The sequence below is a fragment of the Ranitomeya imitator genome, chromosome 1, assembly GCF_032444005.1.
Source record: "Ranitomeya imitator isolate aRanImi1 chromosome 1, aRanImi1.pri, whole genome shotgun sequence".
Classification (NCBI taxonomy): Eukaryota; Metazoa; Chordata; class Amphibia; order Anura; family Dendrobatidae; genus Ranitomeya; species Ranitomeya imitator.
This window is the reverse complement of record NC_091282.1, coordinates 260,294,015-260,309,671: the sequence shown is the minus strand read 5'-3', so window position 1 is coordinate 260,309,671 and position 15,657 is coordinate 260,294,015. Positions and strand designations below refer to the sequence as shown.

General features: G+C 47.9%; 1 protein-coding gene across 1 annotated transcript in view; it reads left to right on the top strand.

Annotated features, from left to right (window-relative positions):
- DHX37 (DEAH-box helicase 37) overlaps window positions 1–15,657 on the top strand; it is a 101,453-nt gene that overhangs the window by 36,442 nt on the left and 49,354 nt on the right. The window contains exons 9-12 of the mRNA XM_069756032.1: window positions 11,707–11,820; window positions 11,941–12,042; window positions 14,316–14,430; window positions 14,603–14,701. Coding sequence (XP_069612133.1) covers window positions 11,707–11,820; window positions 11,941–12,042; window positions 14,316–14,430; window positions 14,603–14,701 — 430 coding nt within the window. The remainder of the gene's footprint in view (window positions 1–11,706; window positions 11,821–11,940; window positions 12,043–14,315; window positions 14,431–14,602; window positions 14,702–15,657) is intronic.

Below are 15,657 nucleotides of genomic sequence, written 5' to 3'. Positions count from 1 at the left end.
CCCCCGTCCTCTTTCCGGCGGGCTTTTCTCCCGCGTCTTCCCCTCTCTCCTCTCCGGCGCTTAGCCCCGCCCACTCCTCTTGGCCTCAGCACAGACTGCGGCCGGCGCCATCTTTGTACTCTCAATCATGCAGCTTCAGCGCCGGCTGCTTTCGGCGCTTCTTGGCTCATGCTGCGGACTTCAGAGTGCGGGGCTTTACACCACTCCCGGCGTGTGGACCCAGCGGTGATTTCTTACAGGACCTGCCTTCCCTGCCGACCTCCTCCTACAGCCGAAGCTATCCACAGGACATCTTCCGTGAGTAGCTCTGCACTGCAGACCAATACCCTTCCTCTGCTTTAGTCAGGCACCTTTTGTGCTCTCCTGTAAGGGCAGGTTCCCCTTAGGTCAGTCCTCTCCCACCTGTCAGGACTGCAGCGATCCCACATCGTTCTGGGCTCCCCCCCCCCCCCTCTGCCCCGAGAGAGTGAGGACCCTATCCCAGTGTGGGCTTCCGCTCTGTCTCAATCTGTGGCGGATCTCACCAGGGTATCCCAGACCCCGGTGTCCGTTCTGGATAGTTTGTCCTGGCAGACCTCCGCAGTAGCCAGCGGGTCACAAGTAGCCCCGTCTGAGCCTACAAGGATAGGCCTTAAAGAGGTCCAGACCGGAGCGCCATTGCGACTCCTCTTCCCGTTCCATCTCGCCTCACGGCCCATTTCAGCGGTCAGCTTCTTCCCGATCCTCTCCCGAGTCAGGCGAGGCGTTTTCGGACGCACCTTCAGAGGGACGTTTTGGAGCTGCATTCTGACCAAATCGCTAACATGAGGGATATGGTTCAGAGCCTCATTGGAGCAATCAACCAGACCCGTGGCATCAAAGATCCCTCTACGGAACGCGCGGATCAGGCGGTTTCGTTTAGACGGTCGAAGCCACCTTCCAAGGTCTTCGCTTCTTGCCCTGAATTCGAGAAGGCCCTGACGAGAGAAAAAGAGAATCCGACCAGCCGCTTTAAGAGAGGAAAGCGCCTTGGCGTTTTTTATATCCCTTTTCTCTGGAGCTCACCGCTTATTGGACTCTGTCCTCCAACACGGTCCTCCCGCTATCTGGCGGAGCATCTCTGAAAGATTCTAACTATAGAGTCATAGAATCCTTTGCGAGCTCAGCTTTCGAATCGGCTGCGTCTATTTTTGCCCGGCCATTGCTTATACTTGGGTTTCATTATCCATATCCAAAGGTCACACAACTCCGTCGGAGCATTCTGGACGGGGCCCTCCTGGACAGCTGGCGGAGCTTGCCAACCAGTTTTCTCATGCGGGTGAATACTTGGTCTCCGCTTCCCTGGATGCCGCGTCTTTTGCGGCTCAGGTGTCCAGCAATGCCGTTGCCATCCGTCAGTCCGTTTGGCTCAAGGCCTGACAGGCGGATTTGTCTTCAAAAAGTCCCTTACCAGCCTGCCTTTTTCAGTGTTCACGTCGCTTTGGTTCTAAGTTGGGCCAAATCATTAGGACGCTACCGGGGGGCACAAGTCTACACCTCGTCGCCCCCCTCCTAGATGGCAATTTCGGTCCTTTCGGCCTTTACGTCGCTTCGTGGCGTCAAACTCCTTTTCCCCGCAGCAACAGAGGCCACAGGCACGTCAAGAGTAGAAGACTGTTTCCTTTAGACCACACGCCTTCCTGGCGCTCCCGCTACTCCCAGGGTAGATCCTCCAGGGCTAGGACTGGAGGATCCACCTCGGCATGACTCACAGCAAGACGCCAGCCCACTTCCCAGGATGGGCGGTTTTCCCTTCTTCAGGGATGTCTGGATCCCCTCAGCAGAGGACGCATGGGTCAGGGAAGTTGTATCCTCGGGATACAAAATAGAGTTCGTTTCACAACTCAGGGATCGTTTCTTCGGATCCCGACCCCAAGAGTCCCCGTTCTAGTTCCGGGTCTTCTTCGCAGCCACCGCTTCTCTCCTCAAAGCCGGAGTAATAGTTCCCGTCCCAGAAAAAGAACGGTTCACTGGTTGCTATTCCAATCTTTTGTGGTACTGAAAGAAGAAAAGAATAAGAAAAAAAAAAAAAAAAGGGCAAGTTTCGTCCCATTCTGGATCTCAAATTGCTGAACTGGAGAGTTTGTCTGAGACTCTTAAGGATGGATTCCCATCGTTCAGTAATTGCTTCCATGGAGGTTCGAGAACTTTTGTGTTCCATAGAAATTCAGGACGCCTACCTTCATGTCTCGATTTTCCCGGGACATCACAGATTCCTGTGCTTTGTGGTGCTCCAGGACCATTTTCAGTTCTTCACCCTGCCGTTCGTTCTCGCAACCGCTTCCAGGGTTTGCACGAAGACCATGGCGGCGCTGATAGCCATCTTGATGGTCAGAGGCTTATTATTTTTTTCTGTACCTCGGCGACATCCTCTTCTAGGCTCCGTCCCCCTTTTTTCTCAGGCTCACCAGAGCCTGTCCATCGTCCTCTACACCCTAGTCCGCTTCGGGTGGCTTGTCAACATGAAGAAATCCTGTCTTGTTGCTTCCCAGCGCCTCGTTTTTCGGGGCATGCTCTTCGACACTCGTCAGACCAAAGTCTTCCTTCCCGAGGACAAGAGATCCATCCTTCGTCGGGATGTACCCTTGCTTTAGGGTCCTCGGCTTCCCTTCTTCTGATCGCCCATGAAGTTTCTGGGCAGGATGGTAGTGACGTTCGAAGCAATCCCCTTTGCCCAATTTCACTCTCAACCTCTTTAGCAGGCCATTCTGTCACAGTGGGACAGTGCTGTCTTGTCCCTGGATCGTCCTATCCGACTCTCTTCCCGAGTCAAGGGTCCCTCAGCTGGTGGCTGACGTCACCTCTCATCTCCCAGGGCATGTCCTTCCTTCCAGTTCTTTGGCAAGTGGTGATGACGGACGCCAGCCTGCTTGGCTGGGGCGCTGTGTTTCGCCATCTGACTGCTTGGGGTCGTTGGTCGGCGCAGGAGTCTCTTCCGCAGATCAACATCCTCGAGCTTCGGGCCATCTTTCTCTTCCCTCGTCACTAGGGAAGGATTCTCAGGGGTCTACAATGCCATGGAGGTGGCATATGTCAGTCATAAAGGGGGGACTCGGAGCTCCTTGGCCGAGGTATCCAATATCCTCCTCTGGGCAGAGGCAATGGTTCTGGTGATATCCACGGTGCATATCCCCGGCACGGACAATTGGGCCGCCGACTTCTGCAGCTGCGAGGGTCTCGCGGCAGGGTTATGGTCCTTGCATCAGGAGGTCTTCCATCAGCTTTGTCTTCGATGGGGGACTCCGGACGTGGACCTCTCTGCGTCCCGAAGGAACAGGAAGGTTCCTTTGGTTCGTCTCCAGATCTCGCGACCCTCCCGCGTGGGCGTCTACGCTTTGGCCTCCAGGGTCTGATCTGCCACCCGAATTATCGGTCGCTCAGTTTACGGCATGGCTGTGGACTCCACAGTTATAAGAGCGTCTGGCCTTTCGTCCCGGTCGAGTCACACTACAATCCAGGCTAGGAAGCCTTCGTTGTCTTCCAGGTTCTACTATCGTACCCGGAAGACTTTCGTTCATGCGAGCCCAACCGCTTTTCACCTATGTCCTTTTCCCTGCCTTCCATTTGGTTTTCCTTCAGGCAGGACTGGATTCGGGCTTCACTCTCAATTCCCTAAAAGGCCAGGTTCCTGCGCTCTTCTTCCCTTTAAGAAGACATTATCTTCTCAGCCACAGGTTAAGACCTTCCTTCAAGGAGTAGCCCACGCTGTCCCTCCGTACAGGGCCTCTGTGGATTCATGGGATTTAAAGGTTGTGTTGGTTGTTCTTAGGGGTTTCCCCTTTGAGCCTCTCAGGGAGTTTTTCCCTGTCAGTTCTATCTCGGAAGGTGGCTTTTCTCAGGTCCATCGCTTCGATCCGCCGCGTTTTTGAGTTGGCGGCCATTTCTTGCCGACCTCCTTTCTTGATTTTCCACAAGGACAAGGTGGTCCCAGGCCTCCGCCTTCCTTCATTTCACGAGGTGGTTTTCATCTTTCCACCTCAACGAGGACATCGTTCTACCTTCCTTTGTCCAGCTCCGAATCATCCTCTGGAGCGATAGTGGAACAGGCTGGACCTCGTCAGGGCAGTGAGTTTCTCCCTGGCTAGCACGGCCGCTTTCCGAAAGATGGATTCTCTGTTCGCCATCCTTGATGGCGTGCGTAGAGGCCTGCCGGCTTCCAAGGCGACTATTGCTCGCTCGATTAGAACGGCAATTTTGGGAGCTTACCGGGTCAAGAACAGAGTGCCCCCTCCTGAGATAAAGGCTCACTCTACCCGGGCAGTCGGCGCTTCCAGTGCGATACGTCACAGGGCTTTCGCCGACAGCTTTGCAAAGCGGCAACCTGGTCTTCCATCCACATGTTTTCGCCGAACTACGGCAGACTCCAGCCTGGGCAGAAGGATCCTGCAGGCGGCAGTGGTGAGTCCTTGGACCTGATGGAAGTATGTTTTTCCCACCCCAGGGACTGCTTTGGGACGTCCCATGGTTCCTGTGTCCCCCAATGAAAGGCGATAGAGAAAACAGGATTTTTGGTTGCTTACCGTAAAATGTTTCTCGGAGCCTTCATTGGGGGACACAGCACCCTCCCAAGTTGAACAGCTCTGTTTACTGTATACTTTTGAGTTGTTTGATCACTCTTTGAGTGTTTGAAACTGTTAATCTATGGAGCGCCGTGGAATTTGTTGGCGCTATGTAGATAAAGTTTATTATTATTATATTATTATTATTCTTTCTCTTTTACACGTTACTTCTCCTACTGCTTTCTCACTAACTGAATATCCTACTTCCTGTCGGTAGGGTGTATACTGCAGAGGAGGAGCTAACTTTTTTATTTGCATAGTGTCAGCCTCCTAGTGGCAGCAGCATACACCCCATGGTTCCTGTGTCCCCCAATGAAGGCTCCGAGAAACAGATTTTACGGTAAGCAACCAAAAATCCTGTTTTATGGGTCCTGGAGGTGGTAAGTGGATCTTCGTGAATGTCAGAGACAGTAAGAGTGTTATTTGTCTCTTTTTAGGGGAGGAAAAGCGTAGCTAAAACTAAGCACAAAAGTTGCGCCATCTGTAGAGAGGATCTTCCACCTACATGGGATAAGAGACTATGCAATACTTGCATTCAGCAGACTGTATCTGAAAACCTTCCAGGGTTTGCAACAGATCTTAAAAGCCCAATTAAGGAGCAAGTAGAGGACACCTTTAGGTCACTAAAAAGTGGAAAAAAAAAGGAGAAAGACCAAACACAGGTCCCCATCTCCAGTCTCAAAATCCGAAAGTGATAGTTCAATGTCATCAGTCTCCTCCGATTCATCTGCATCATCTACTTCTTCCTCAGGGGGACATAACTGTTTCCCTCTAGAGGATACTGATGGCCTCATAAAGGCGGTGAGAAGTACATGGGGTTGGTAGACTCCCATCCTAAAAAAACAGTACAAGACATCATGTTTGGGGGCCTAGAACAGAAAAAGAGAAGAGCTTTTCCGCTTAATGAAGCAATCGCGGCCTTGATTAAGAAGGAATGGAAGAAGCCCATGAGGAAGACTCTCTTAACGCCAAAAAGGAAATACCCCTTTGAGGAGGAATCGTGCTCCTTTTGGGAGAAGGCCCCCAAATTAGATGTAGCAATTGCTAAAGCCTCAAAGAAATTCGCCCTCCCGTTTGAGGACATGGGGGTTCTAAAAGACCCCATGGACAAGAAGGCAGATGCCTTTCTCAAGGGGTCCTGGGAGGCAGCAGGAGGAGGCCTGAAGCCGGCAGTTGCAGCAGCATGCACTTCACGCTCGCTGATGATCTGGCTGAACCAACTAGAGAGTCAATTAAAGGGGAAAACTTCCCGGGACTCAATTCTGAACACATTACCCGTAATGAGAGGGGCCGCGGCTTTCCTAGCTGACGCCTCGGCCGACTCCATCAGGCTGTCCGCCAGAGCAGCAGTGTTTGCTAATGCGGCTAGGCACACCCTCTGGCTTAAGAATTGGCCAGGTGACCTGCAGACGAAAACGAAACTGTGTACCATCCCTTGCGAAGGAGAGTTTCTGTTCGGGTCGACTCTAGACGACATCCTGGAGAAAGCAGGGGACAAGAAAAAGTCCTTCCCCTCTCTGGGTCTCCCCTCTTATAGGAAGCCCTTTCGGAACAAGAGGTTTTTCCGTAAGAACCCAGGGAGAGGCCAGGGGAAGTGGGAAGATAAGAAGAACAAGAATAAAGGGTTTATCTTCAACAAAAACCTCAATGACCGCAAGAAACCTCCACAATGAAGGTTCGCCCCAGGTGGGAGGGAGATTATCTCTCTTTCTCCCAGCCTGGGAAAAGATTACCTCCAGTCAATGGATCTTAAACATCATAAAATCAGGACTGAGATTAACATTCAAGAGGTACCCTCGTCCCTCTTTCAGGATAACATCTACAAGATCCTCGGCAGAAGAGCAGTTAACACTAGAGAACGAGATTGTGGGGTTAGTAAAAAAAGGAGTACTCCTGGAAGTTCCCCCTCAAGAAAGAGGGCAAGGGTACTATTCCCCTCTGTTCCTGAGAAAGAAACCAGACGGTTCCTTCAGGACTATTATCAATTTGAGGAACCTAAACAATTACCTAGAGGTTCAGGCATTCAAGATGGAAACGATAAAATCATCAATCAAAATGCTGTTTCCTCAATGCTTCATGGTGGTCCTGGACCTGAAGGACGCATATTATCACGTCCCAATACACAAGGATCATCAAAGATTCCTCAGAATGGCAATCCACATCAAGGGAGCCCTACCATTTGGCCTAGCAATAGCTCCAAGGGTCTTTACAAAGCTGGTCGCGGAGGTAATGGCTCACCTCAGGGAAGAAAACACCCTGATCGTACCATATCTGGACGATTTTCTGGTGATAGGCTCCTCCCTGCAACATTGCAAGAATCAGCTAGATTTAGTGATTCATTCTCTAAAAGACCTGGGCTGGCTAATATACCTAGAGAAATCCAGATTGGTGCCTTCTCAGGTTCAGGAGTACCTAGGTCTCACTCTAGACTCCAGGAAAATGGAATGCCGGCTCCCAGAGAGCAAAATACAAAAGATAATGAGCTTAACGTTAAGAGTACAATCTCTCCCCTCTATAACTCTCCGTCAGGGCATGTCCCTGTTAGGCTTTATGACCTCTTGCATTCCTGCGATCCAGTGGGCCCAACTACACTCGAGATCTCCAATGGCAGCTACTTTCAGAGCAAATCCTCCTAGGAGAGCATTTAGACGGGCGGTTAACATTATCTCCTCGCACCAATCACTCTCTGATTTGGTGGACGTTGCAGGAAAATCTTTCCCTGGGAGTCCCATGGGTAATCCCGATATCAAAGGTCCTAACCACGGACGCAAGCCCCTCAGGGTGGGGAGCTCATCTGGGCGACTTGTTAGCTCAGGGCATTTGGTCTCCTTGCCTTGCAAACAATTCCTCCAATATGAAAGAACTCCTCGCTGTAAAATTTGCCCTTCAGGAATTCTCGGGAGTCCTTCAATCTCACCATGTAAGGGTGATGTCGGACAATCGGGTGGTAGTGTCCTACATAAACCATCAGGGGGGTACCCGTTCCAAAAGCCTAATGGAAGTGACCAACTCGATCCTTCAATTAGCCGAGAGCAACTTTCTATCCCTGACAAGCCTACACATAAAGGGGGTAGACAATTACAAGGCAGACTTCCTCAGTCGATCCAGCCTAAAACAGGGGGAATGGGAACTAAATCCAGAGATATTTACCCAGATCACACAAAAATGGGGTGTTCCCAAAATAGATCTCTTCGCGAGCCATTTAAACAAAAAAAGTAGCCTCCTTTTGCTCCCTATCTCCCCTGGGGAACCCGGTAGCTGTGGACGCGTTCCTGATTCCTTGGGGTCACCATCTGGTCTATGCCTTTCCTCCCCTCATTCTGATTCCAGCAGTGCTGAGGAAGATTCGGGAGGACGGGGCGCTGGTCATTCTTATTGCCCCGTTCTGTCCGAAGAGACCTTGGTTCTCATGGATGAGGAAAATGTCAATATCCGACCCTTGGGTATTACCAGACCTCCAGGATCTGTTGTCACAGGGCCCAATCTGTCATCCACAAGTTAAGAACTTGCACTTGACAGCCTGGCTCTTGAGAGGAAAATATTAGAAAGCAGAGGGTTTTCTTCGAGGTTAATCTCAACTCTGTTAAAAAGTAGGAAGTCGGTTACAACAAAACAGTACGGCAAAATATGGAAAAAGTTTCTGTCATTTTCAGGTGCAAAAATAGGGAAAGAGATTCCCATCAATTCCATATTAGAGTTCCTACAAAACGGGTTGGATATGGGTTTAGCCACCAGTACCCTAAAAGTTCACGTGGCAGCATTAGGAGCCTTATTTAATTTTGACCTAGCTTCAAATAGGTGGGTCTCTAGATTCATTAGGGCAGCAGGAAGATCAAGGCCTCTGCCAGTAAAAGTGGTTCCTCAATGGGACTTAAACTTGGTCCTTAAAGCCCTGACCAGTCCTCCATTCGAACCATTACATGAATCTACAATAAAAACGCTATCCCTCAAAACAGCTCTATTAGTCGCCCTCACTTCTGCCCGTAGGGTCAGCGACTTACAGGCTCTTTCAGCCAACCCTCCTCACACACAATTTCTGGAGGACAGGGTTGTCCTAAAAACAGACCCAGCATATCTCCCGAAAGTGGCTTCAAAATTTCACAGGTCTCAAGAGATATCTCTCCCCTCCTTCTGCCCTAACCCTAAGAACAAGGAGGAACAAACACTACATACACTAGATGTAAGAAGATGTCTCTTACACTACCTAGAAGTCACTAGAGAGAGTAGGGAGGATTCCTCTCTGTTTGTGTGTTTCCAGGGTCCCCGGAAGGGGAAAAAAAAAAGCATCTAAAGCCACCATAGCAAGATGGATCACAGACGCCATCAGTCTATCATATTCAGCAAGTGGGATGTCCGTTCCCGGGGAGGTTAAGGCTCACTCAACGAGGGCAGTAGCAACTTCCTGGGCGGAGAAGGCCGGAGCTTCCATAGACTAGATATGTAGAACTGCTACCTGGTCTTCACCATCCACATTCTATAGGCACTATAGATTGGACCTAATCTCCTCTTCAGACCTTACTTTTGGTAAAAGGGTTCTGGAGGCGGTGGTCCCCCCCTGAATGTGCTATCTATGCAATTCTCTCCGTGGTGCCGTCATGGGCGATCAGAGAAAAATATAGTTCTTACCGATAACGGTATTTCTCTGAGCCCATGACGGCACCCGTACATTCCCTCCCTTCACTTATGGGTGCACACATTGAAATAGTGCCATAGTCCTTTTATAATTTAAAGTCACGCGGTATCTTGTTATGCTAAACAGTTAAAAATTTTACAAATGTCTTAGTAGTCTCCCATCGTTATCTATGTAAATAAACTGATGCAGGAGAGTGGTACCGCCTTTTTATCCGTAGGTTTCCTGTCCTTGGTGGGCGGATCCCCTCTCTCCGTGGTGCCGTCATGGGCTCAGAGAAATACCGTTATCGGTAAGAACTATATTTTTTACTTTTGACATTTACCGATAGCTGCTACATTTCCCACCCTAGGCTTATACTCGAATCATTAAATTTTTCAAGTTTTTTGTGGCAAAATTAGGGGGTCGGCTTATACTCGGGTCGGCTTATTATACTCGAGTATATACAGTAATTATGTTTCTTATCTGTGTCTGAATGTAAAATACAATTGAATAATGCTTCTCAACCACTTCATGACTGGTCATCTTTCCCGCTCTCTATCCCTCCCGGGACAGGTTCAGCTTGTAATGATACTTTGGGAGATATAATGAAATTAGGGGGGAGGTACGGTGGAGGAGCTACCCATAGTAACTGGTTAGGGTTGTTGTAATTTACCTTAAATTCACCCATTCATCCCACTGCTTAGAGAAAATCTTTTTTTCATGTAAAACTTTAAAGGGTTTGTCTCATGAACAACATTTATCACATGTCCACAGGCCTGAGAGTCTGGTTACTAAGACCCCCCACCAATCCATAAAACGGGTTGCTCAATATCCCCTCTATAGGCAGTGAATGGAACAGATGTAGCACATGTTCGCTTCGTCTGTTCCTGTGATCGGCTGTGGTGTTGCCAAAACAGACCCCCTGAGATTATACATGTGCCACTTACCGTATATACTCGAGTATAAGCCAACCCGAGTATAAGCCGACCCCCCTAATTTTGCCACAAAAAAACTGGGAAAACTTATTGACTCGAGTATAAGCCTAGGGTGGAAAATGCAGCAGCTACCGGTTAATTTCAAAAATAAAAATAGATACCAATAAAAGTAAAATTAATTGAGACATCAGTAGGTTGTGTTTTTGAATATCCATTTTGAATCAGGAGCCCCATATAATGCTCCATACAGTTCATGATGGGCCCATAAGATCTTCTATATAAAAATGTGCCACATATAATGCTCCATACAGTTCATTATTGCCCTATAGATGCTCCATATAAAGCTGTGCCCCATATACAATGCTCTGCACCGTACATTATTGCCCCATAGCTGTGCCATATAGTGCTCTGCAACGTTCATTTTTGTCCCATAGCTGTGCCATATAGTGCTCTGCACCGTTCATTTTTGTCCCATAGCTCTGCCCCATATAGTGCTCTGCACCGTTCATTATTGCCCCACAGCTTTGCCATATAGTGCTCTGCACCATTCATTTTTGTCCCATAGCTGTGCCCTATATGCTCTGCACCGTTCAGTTTGGCCCCATAGATGCTCCACATAAATCTGTGCCATTGCTGCTGCTGCTGCTGCTGCTGCTGCTGCAAAAACAAAAAACGCCATACTCACCTCTTGCTTGCAGCTCCCAGCATCCGGTCCCGGCGTCTCTCCGCACTGACTGATCAGGCAGAGGGCGGCGCGCACACTATATGCGCAATCGCGCCCTCTGACCTGCACAGTCAGTGCAGATAGACGCCGGGAAGATGGAGCGGCGCCCGGCGGCTGGAACGGGGACAGGTAAATATGCGTTACTTACCTGGTCCCGGCGTCCCGCTCCTTCTCCCACACAGCTGGTCTTCGGTGCCGCAGCTTCTTCCTCCATCAGCGGTCACCATTACCGCTGATTAGAGAAATGAATATGTGGCTCCACCCCTATGGGAGGTGGAGCCGCATATTCATTTCTCTAATGAGCGGTCCCACGTGACCGCTGAAGAGGGGAAGAACTGCAGCACCGAAGACCGTGGGACAGGCGGGGAGCACCAGGATCGCTGGAAGCAGGCAAGTATGCCTCAGCGCCCTCACCCGCCGACCCTGCCACCCACCTTGACTCGAGTATAAGCCGAGAGGGGCACTTTCAGCCCAAAAATTTGGGCTGAAAATCTCGGCTTATACTCGAGTATATACGGTATTCTGTGGCTAGGTGTTATATGTGGTTTGAGATACTGCTTTAACTAAATAGGGAGATTCATCAAAACTAGGCTAAAAAGGTAAGTGGAGTATATTGTACAGCAACCAATTAATCTTCAGCTCTCCTTTATTTCTCAGAGCCTTTTGGAAAATTTAAGTTGTACCCTACTTGGAAAGTCTACATTTCATCTGTTCTCCCTAAGTAAATTCTGACAAACGTTCATACAGCCACACCGATCAGACATTTATGGCATTTTCTATGCGTATGCCATGGAAGCCTATGATGGGAAGGCCCCATTAATGTAATTCTCAATTCTTTTTTTTTTTTTTTATTTGTAGGATTTCTTGCTTCAGAGGTACAGGGTAATAATTATAGATGAAGCTCATGAGCGGAGTGTCTACACTGACATTTTAATTGGACTCCTATCTCGCATTGTCCCTCTTCGAAAAAAGGTCTGTTTTTCTTATATCTTTCTTGACCTTCTAATTTATTTTTACCATAGATGTATATGTTCCTGTGTACATGACTATATAATCGTTAAGAAAACATCAATATGTGCTTTTCTTTTACAGAAAGGACTTCCATTAAAGTTGATTATCATGTCGGCTACTCTGCGTATTGAGGACTTCACTGAAAACAAACGACTGTTTGCTATTGCTCCTCCAGTAATTAAGGTGAGGGATGTAGGAACTGAGCATATAGCTGTACGGTTATGGTCTATGACTATGGGGATCTACATATTCCCATGAAGATTGTGTACCAACATAGTAAATTGATTTAAAGGGCTCCTGATGTCTTTGATGTTTTTTCTTGATTTGATACACGTGTATTCCCTTAATTGGTTACAAATCAAACTATTACTTTTACACATGCAGCAATGATAAAAAAAAGATTCAGGCTTCTAGCTGTCAGTTGTCTTTTCAGCTAATTCATGCTAACACCTTAATGTTCCACACGATCAGTATATTTATCATACATTTTAGTAGACAAAATAAAACTACCGTATATAGTCGAGTATAAGCCGAGATTTTCAGCCCAAATTTTTGGGCTGAAAGTGCCCCTCTCGGCTTATACTCGAGTCACGGTCTGTGGCAGGGTCGGCGGGTGAGGGGGGGAGAGGTCTGTCGCATACTTACCTAGTCCCGGCGATCCTGACGCTCCCCCTGCCCGTCACACTGTCTTCGGGTGCCGCAGCTCTTCCCCGGTACAGCGGTCACGTGGGACCGCTCATTAAACTTATGAATATGGACTCCACTCCCATAGGGGTGGAGCCGCATATTCATTTCTCTAATCAGCGGTAACGGAGACCGCTGATAGGGGAAGAAGCTGCGGCACCCGAAGACAGTGTGACGGGCAGGGGGAGCGTCAGGATCGCCGGGACTAGGTAAGTATGTCATATTTACCTGTCCACGATCCACACGCCGGGCGCCGCTCCATCTTCCCGGCGTCTCTCCGCTCTGACTGTGCAGGTCAGAGGGCGCGATGACGCATATAGTGTGCACGGCGCCATCTGCCTGATCAGTCAGTGCGGAGAGACGCCGGGACCGGACGCTGGGGAGCTGCAAGCAAGAAAGGTGAGTATGTGTTTTGTTTTTTTTTTATTGCAGCAGCAGCAGCGTTATACAGTATATGGCACAGATTTATGTGGAGCATCTATGGGGCCAAACTGAACGGTGCAGAGCATTATATATGGGGCACAGATTTATGTGGAGCATCTATGGGGCCAAACTGAATGGTGCAGAGCATTCTATATGGGCACAGCTTTATAATGAGCATCTATGGGGCCATAATGAACGGTGCAGAGCATATTTGGCACAGCTTTATAAGGAGCATCTAAGGGCCATAATGAACGGTGCAGAGCATATATGGCACAGCTTTATAAGGAGCATCTATGGGGCCATAATGAACGGTGCAGAGCATATATGGCACAGCTTTATAAGGAGCATCTATGGGGCCATAATGAACGGTGCAGAGCATATGTGGCACAGCTTTATAATGAGCATCTATGGGGCCAAACTGAATGGTGCAGAGCATATAGGGCACAGCTTTATAATGAGCATCTATGGGGCCATAATGAACGGAGCAGAGCATTATATATGGCACAGCTTTATAATGAGCATCTATGGGGCCAAACTGAATGGTGCAGAGCATATAGGGCACAGCTTTATAATGAGCATCTATGGGGCCATAATGAACGGTGCAGAGCATTATATGGCACAGCTTTATAAGGAGCATCTATGGGGCCATAATCAACGGTGCAGAGCAATATATATATATATATATGGCACAGCTTTATATGGAGCATCTATGGGGGCATAATGAACGGTCCAGAGCATATATGGCACAGCTTTATAATAAGCATCTATGGGGCCATAATGAACGGTGCAGAGAGTTATATGGCGCAGCTTTATAATGAGCATCTATGGGGCCATAATCAACGGTGCAGAGCAATATATATATGGCACAGCTTTATATGGAGCATCTATGGGGCCATAATGAACGGTCCAGAGCATATATGGCACAGCTTTATAATGAGCATCTATGGGGCCATAATCAACGGTGCAGAGCATTATATGGCACAGCTTTATATGGAGCATCTATGGGGCCATAATGAACGGTGCAGAGCATTCTATATGGCACAGCTATATATGGATAATCTATGGGGCAATAATCAATGGTATGGAGCATCTATTTTTATTTTTGAAATTCACCGGTAGCTGCTGCATTTTCCACCCTAGGCTTATACTCGAGTCAATAAGTTTTCCCAGTTTTTTGTGGCAAAATTAGCGGGGGTCGGCTTATACTCGGGTCGGCTTATACTCGGGTCGGCTTATACTCGGGTCGGCTTATACTCGAGTATATACGGTACTTTCCTAATTTTAATATTTCTTTGATACTGATCCTAATTGTATATGAATGTGTTGCTCACTGTCATATATATTTGTAGGTGGATTCCAGGCAGTTTCCGGTCACGGTCCACTTTAATAAACGTACTCCACTAGATGACTATGCAGGGGAATGTTTCAGAAAGGTCTGCAAGATTCACAGAATGCTCCCATCAGGTAGTAAAGTTGATTTTTGATGCACTTGCATTATGGATGATTCCTTAAAAGGCACTATAGATATTCAAAAGACAAATACATCTATACAGTTTTTATTTGCTGACTTTTTTTTTTCTTATCTGGCAGTAAGAGAAGGTTTATTACATGTAAAATCTTTTTTTTTTATCATTAGGGGGCATCTTGGTGTTTCTCACAGGTCAAGCGGAAGTACATTCTCTTTGTAGGCGGTTGAGAAAAATGTTCCCTTGCCGGGGAAAACCAGAATCTAAAGGTGAGTTTGCTTGTCGACAGTTGGCCTGTCTTGAATGGGAAGGGGACATGCATGCTGCTTCCTCTGCATTCATAGTCAGTGGGACTGCCTGAAAATCTGTCAGCAGGTTTTTGCTTTGTAATCGGAGAGCAACATGATGTAAGGCCAGAGACCCTGATTACAGCCACGTGTCATTTATTGGGCTACTTGCTATGATTTTGATAAAAATTACTGTTTTCTCTGCTGCATGTCTGCCAGTTTTCTGAATGCTGAGCCTCGCCCTCCTCACTGATTCAGTTTTCTGTGGACACTGTACATTGGCAGAAAGGGGCCAATCATGGGTAGGGGTATGGCTATACAGTAGGAGAACCAGATGGTACGGGATAACTAATCCTGTAGTGATTATCTCCTGGTGATAAAACACTTATTTTATTGAAACAACAGCAAATCGTCTAATAAGTGACACATCACTGGAATCAGCCTCTTAGTCCTTCACTCCACCTCTCCTTGGCTACTGTACGCAATATTTCTCGTAAATTTCGTAGTTCGTGGCCATATTTCGCGCGTGTGCATTGCAATGTTCTCTCATGCGTGTGCAGTATGCTTTGTCCAACTGTGGTCATAGCCGGAAATAAGTAGGGCTTATGCGCCTAAAATGTGGTGACAGATTCCCTTTAAGACATTCATGTTTATAGAGCTGAAAACAGCTCTGATCATTGCTCACACATCTGACAGTTTGTCGGGCTTCAGGGGTGTAAATAAGAGCCCGGAGAAAGATTTTGTCTGCCGCTGTGCTTGGCTTATACCTTAAGCAAAACTGAGCTGTGAACATGTGTTATCTGTAAGATTCTTGTATAGTTTTAAGGTTGAAAGTAGAAACAAGTCCATCGAGTTCAACCTATAGCCTAACCTGTTGGTCTAGAAAAAGGCACGAACCACAACATTTTTGATTCAGGAAAATATATCTTTGTACCATG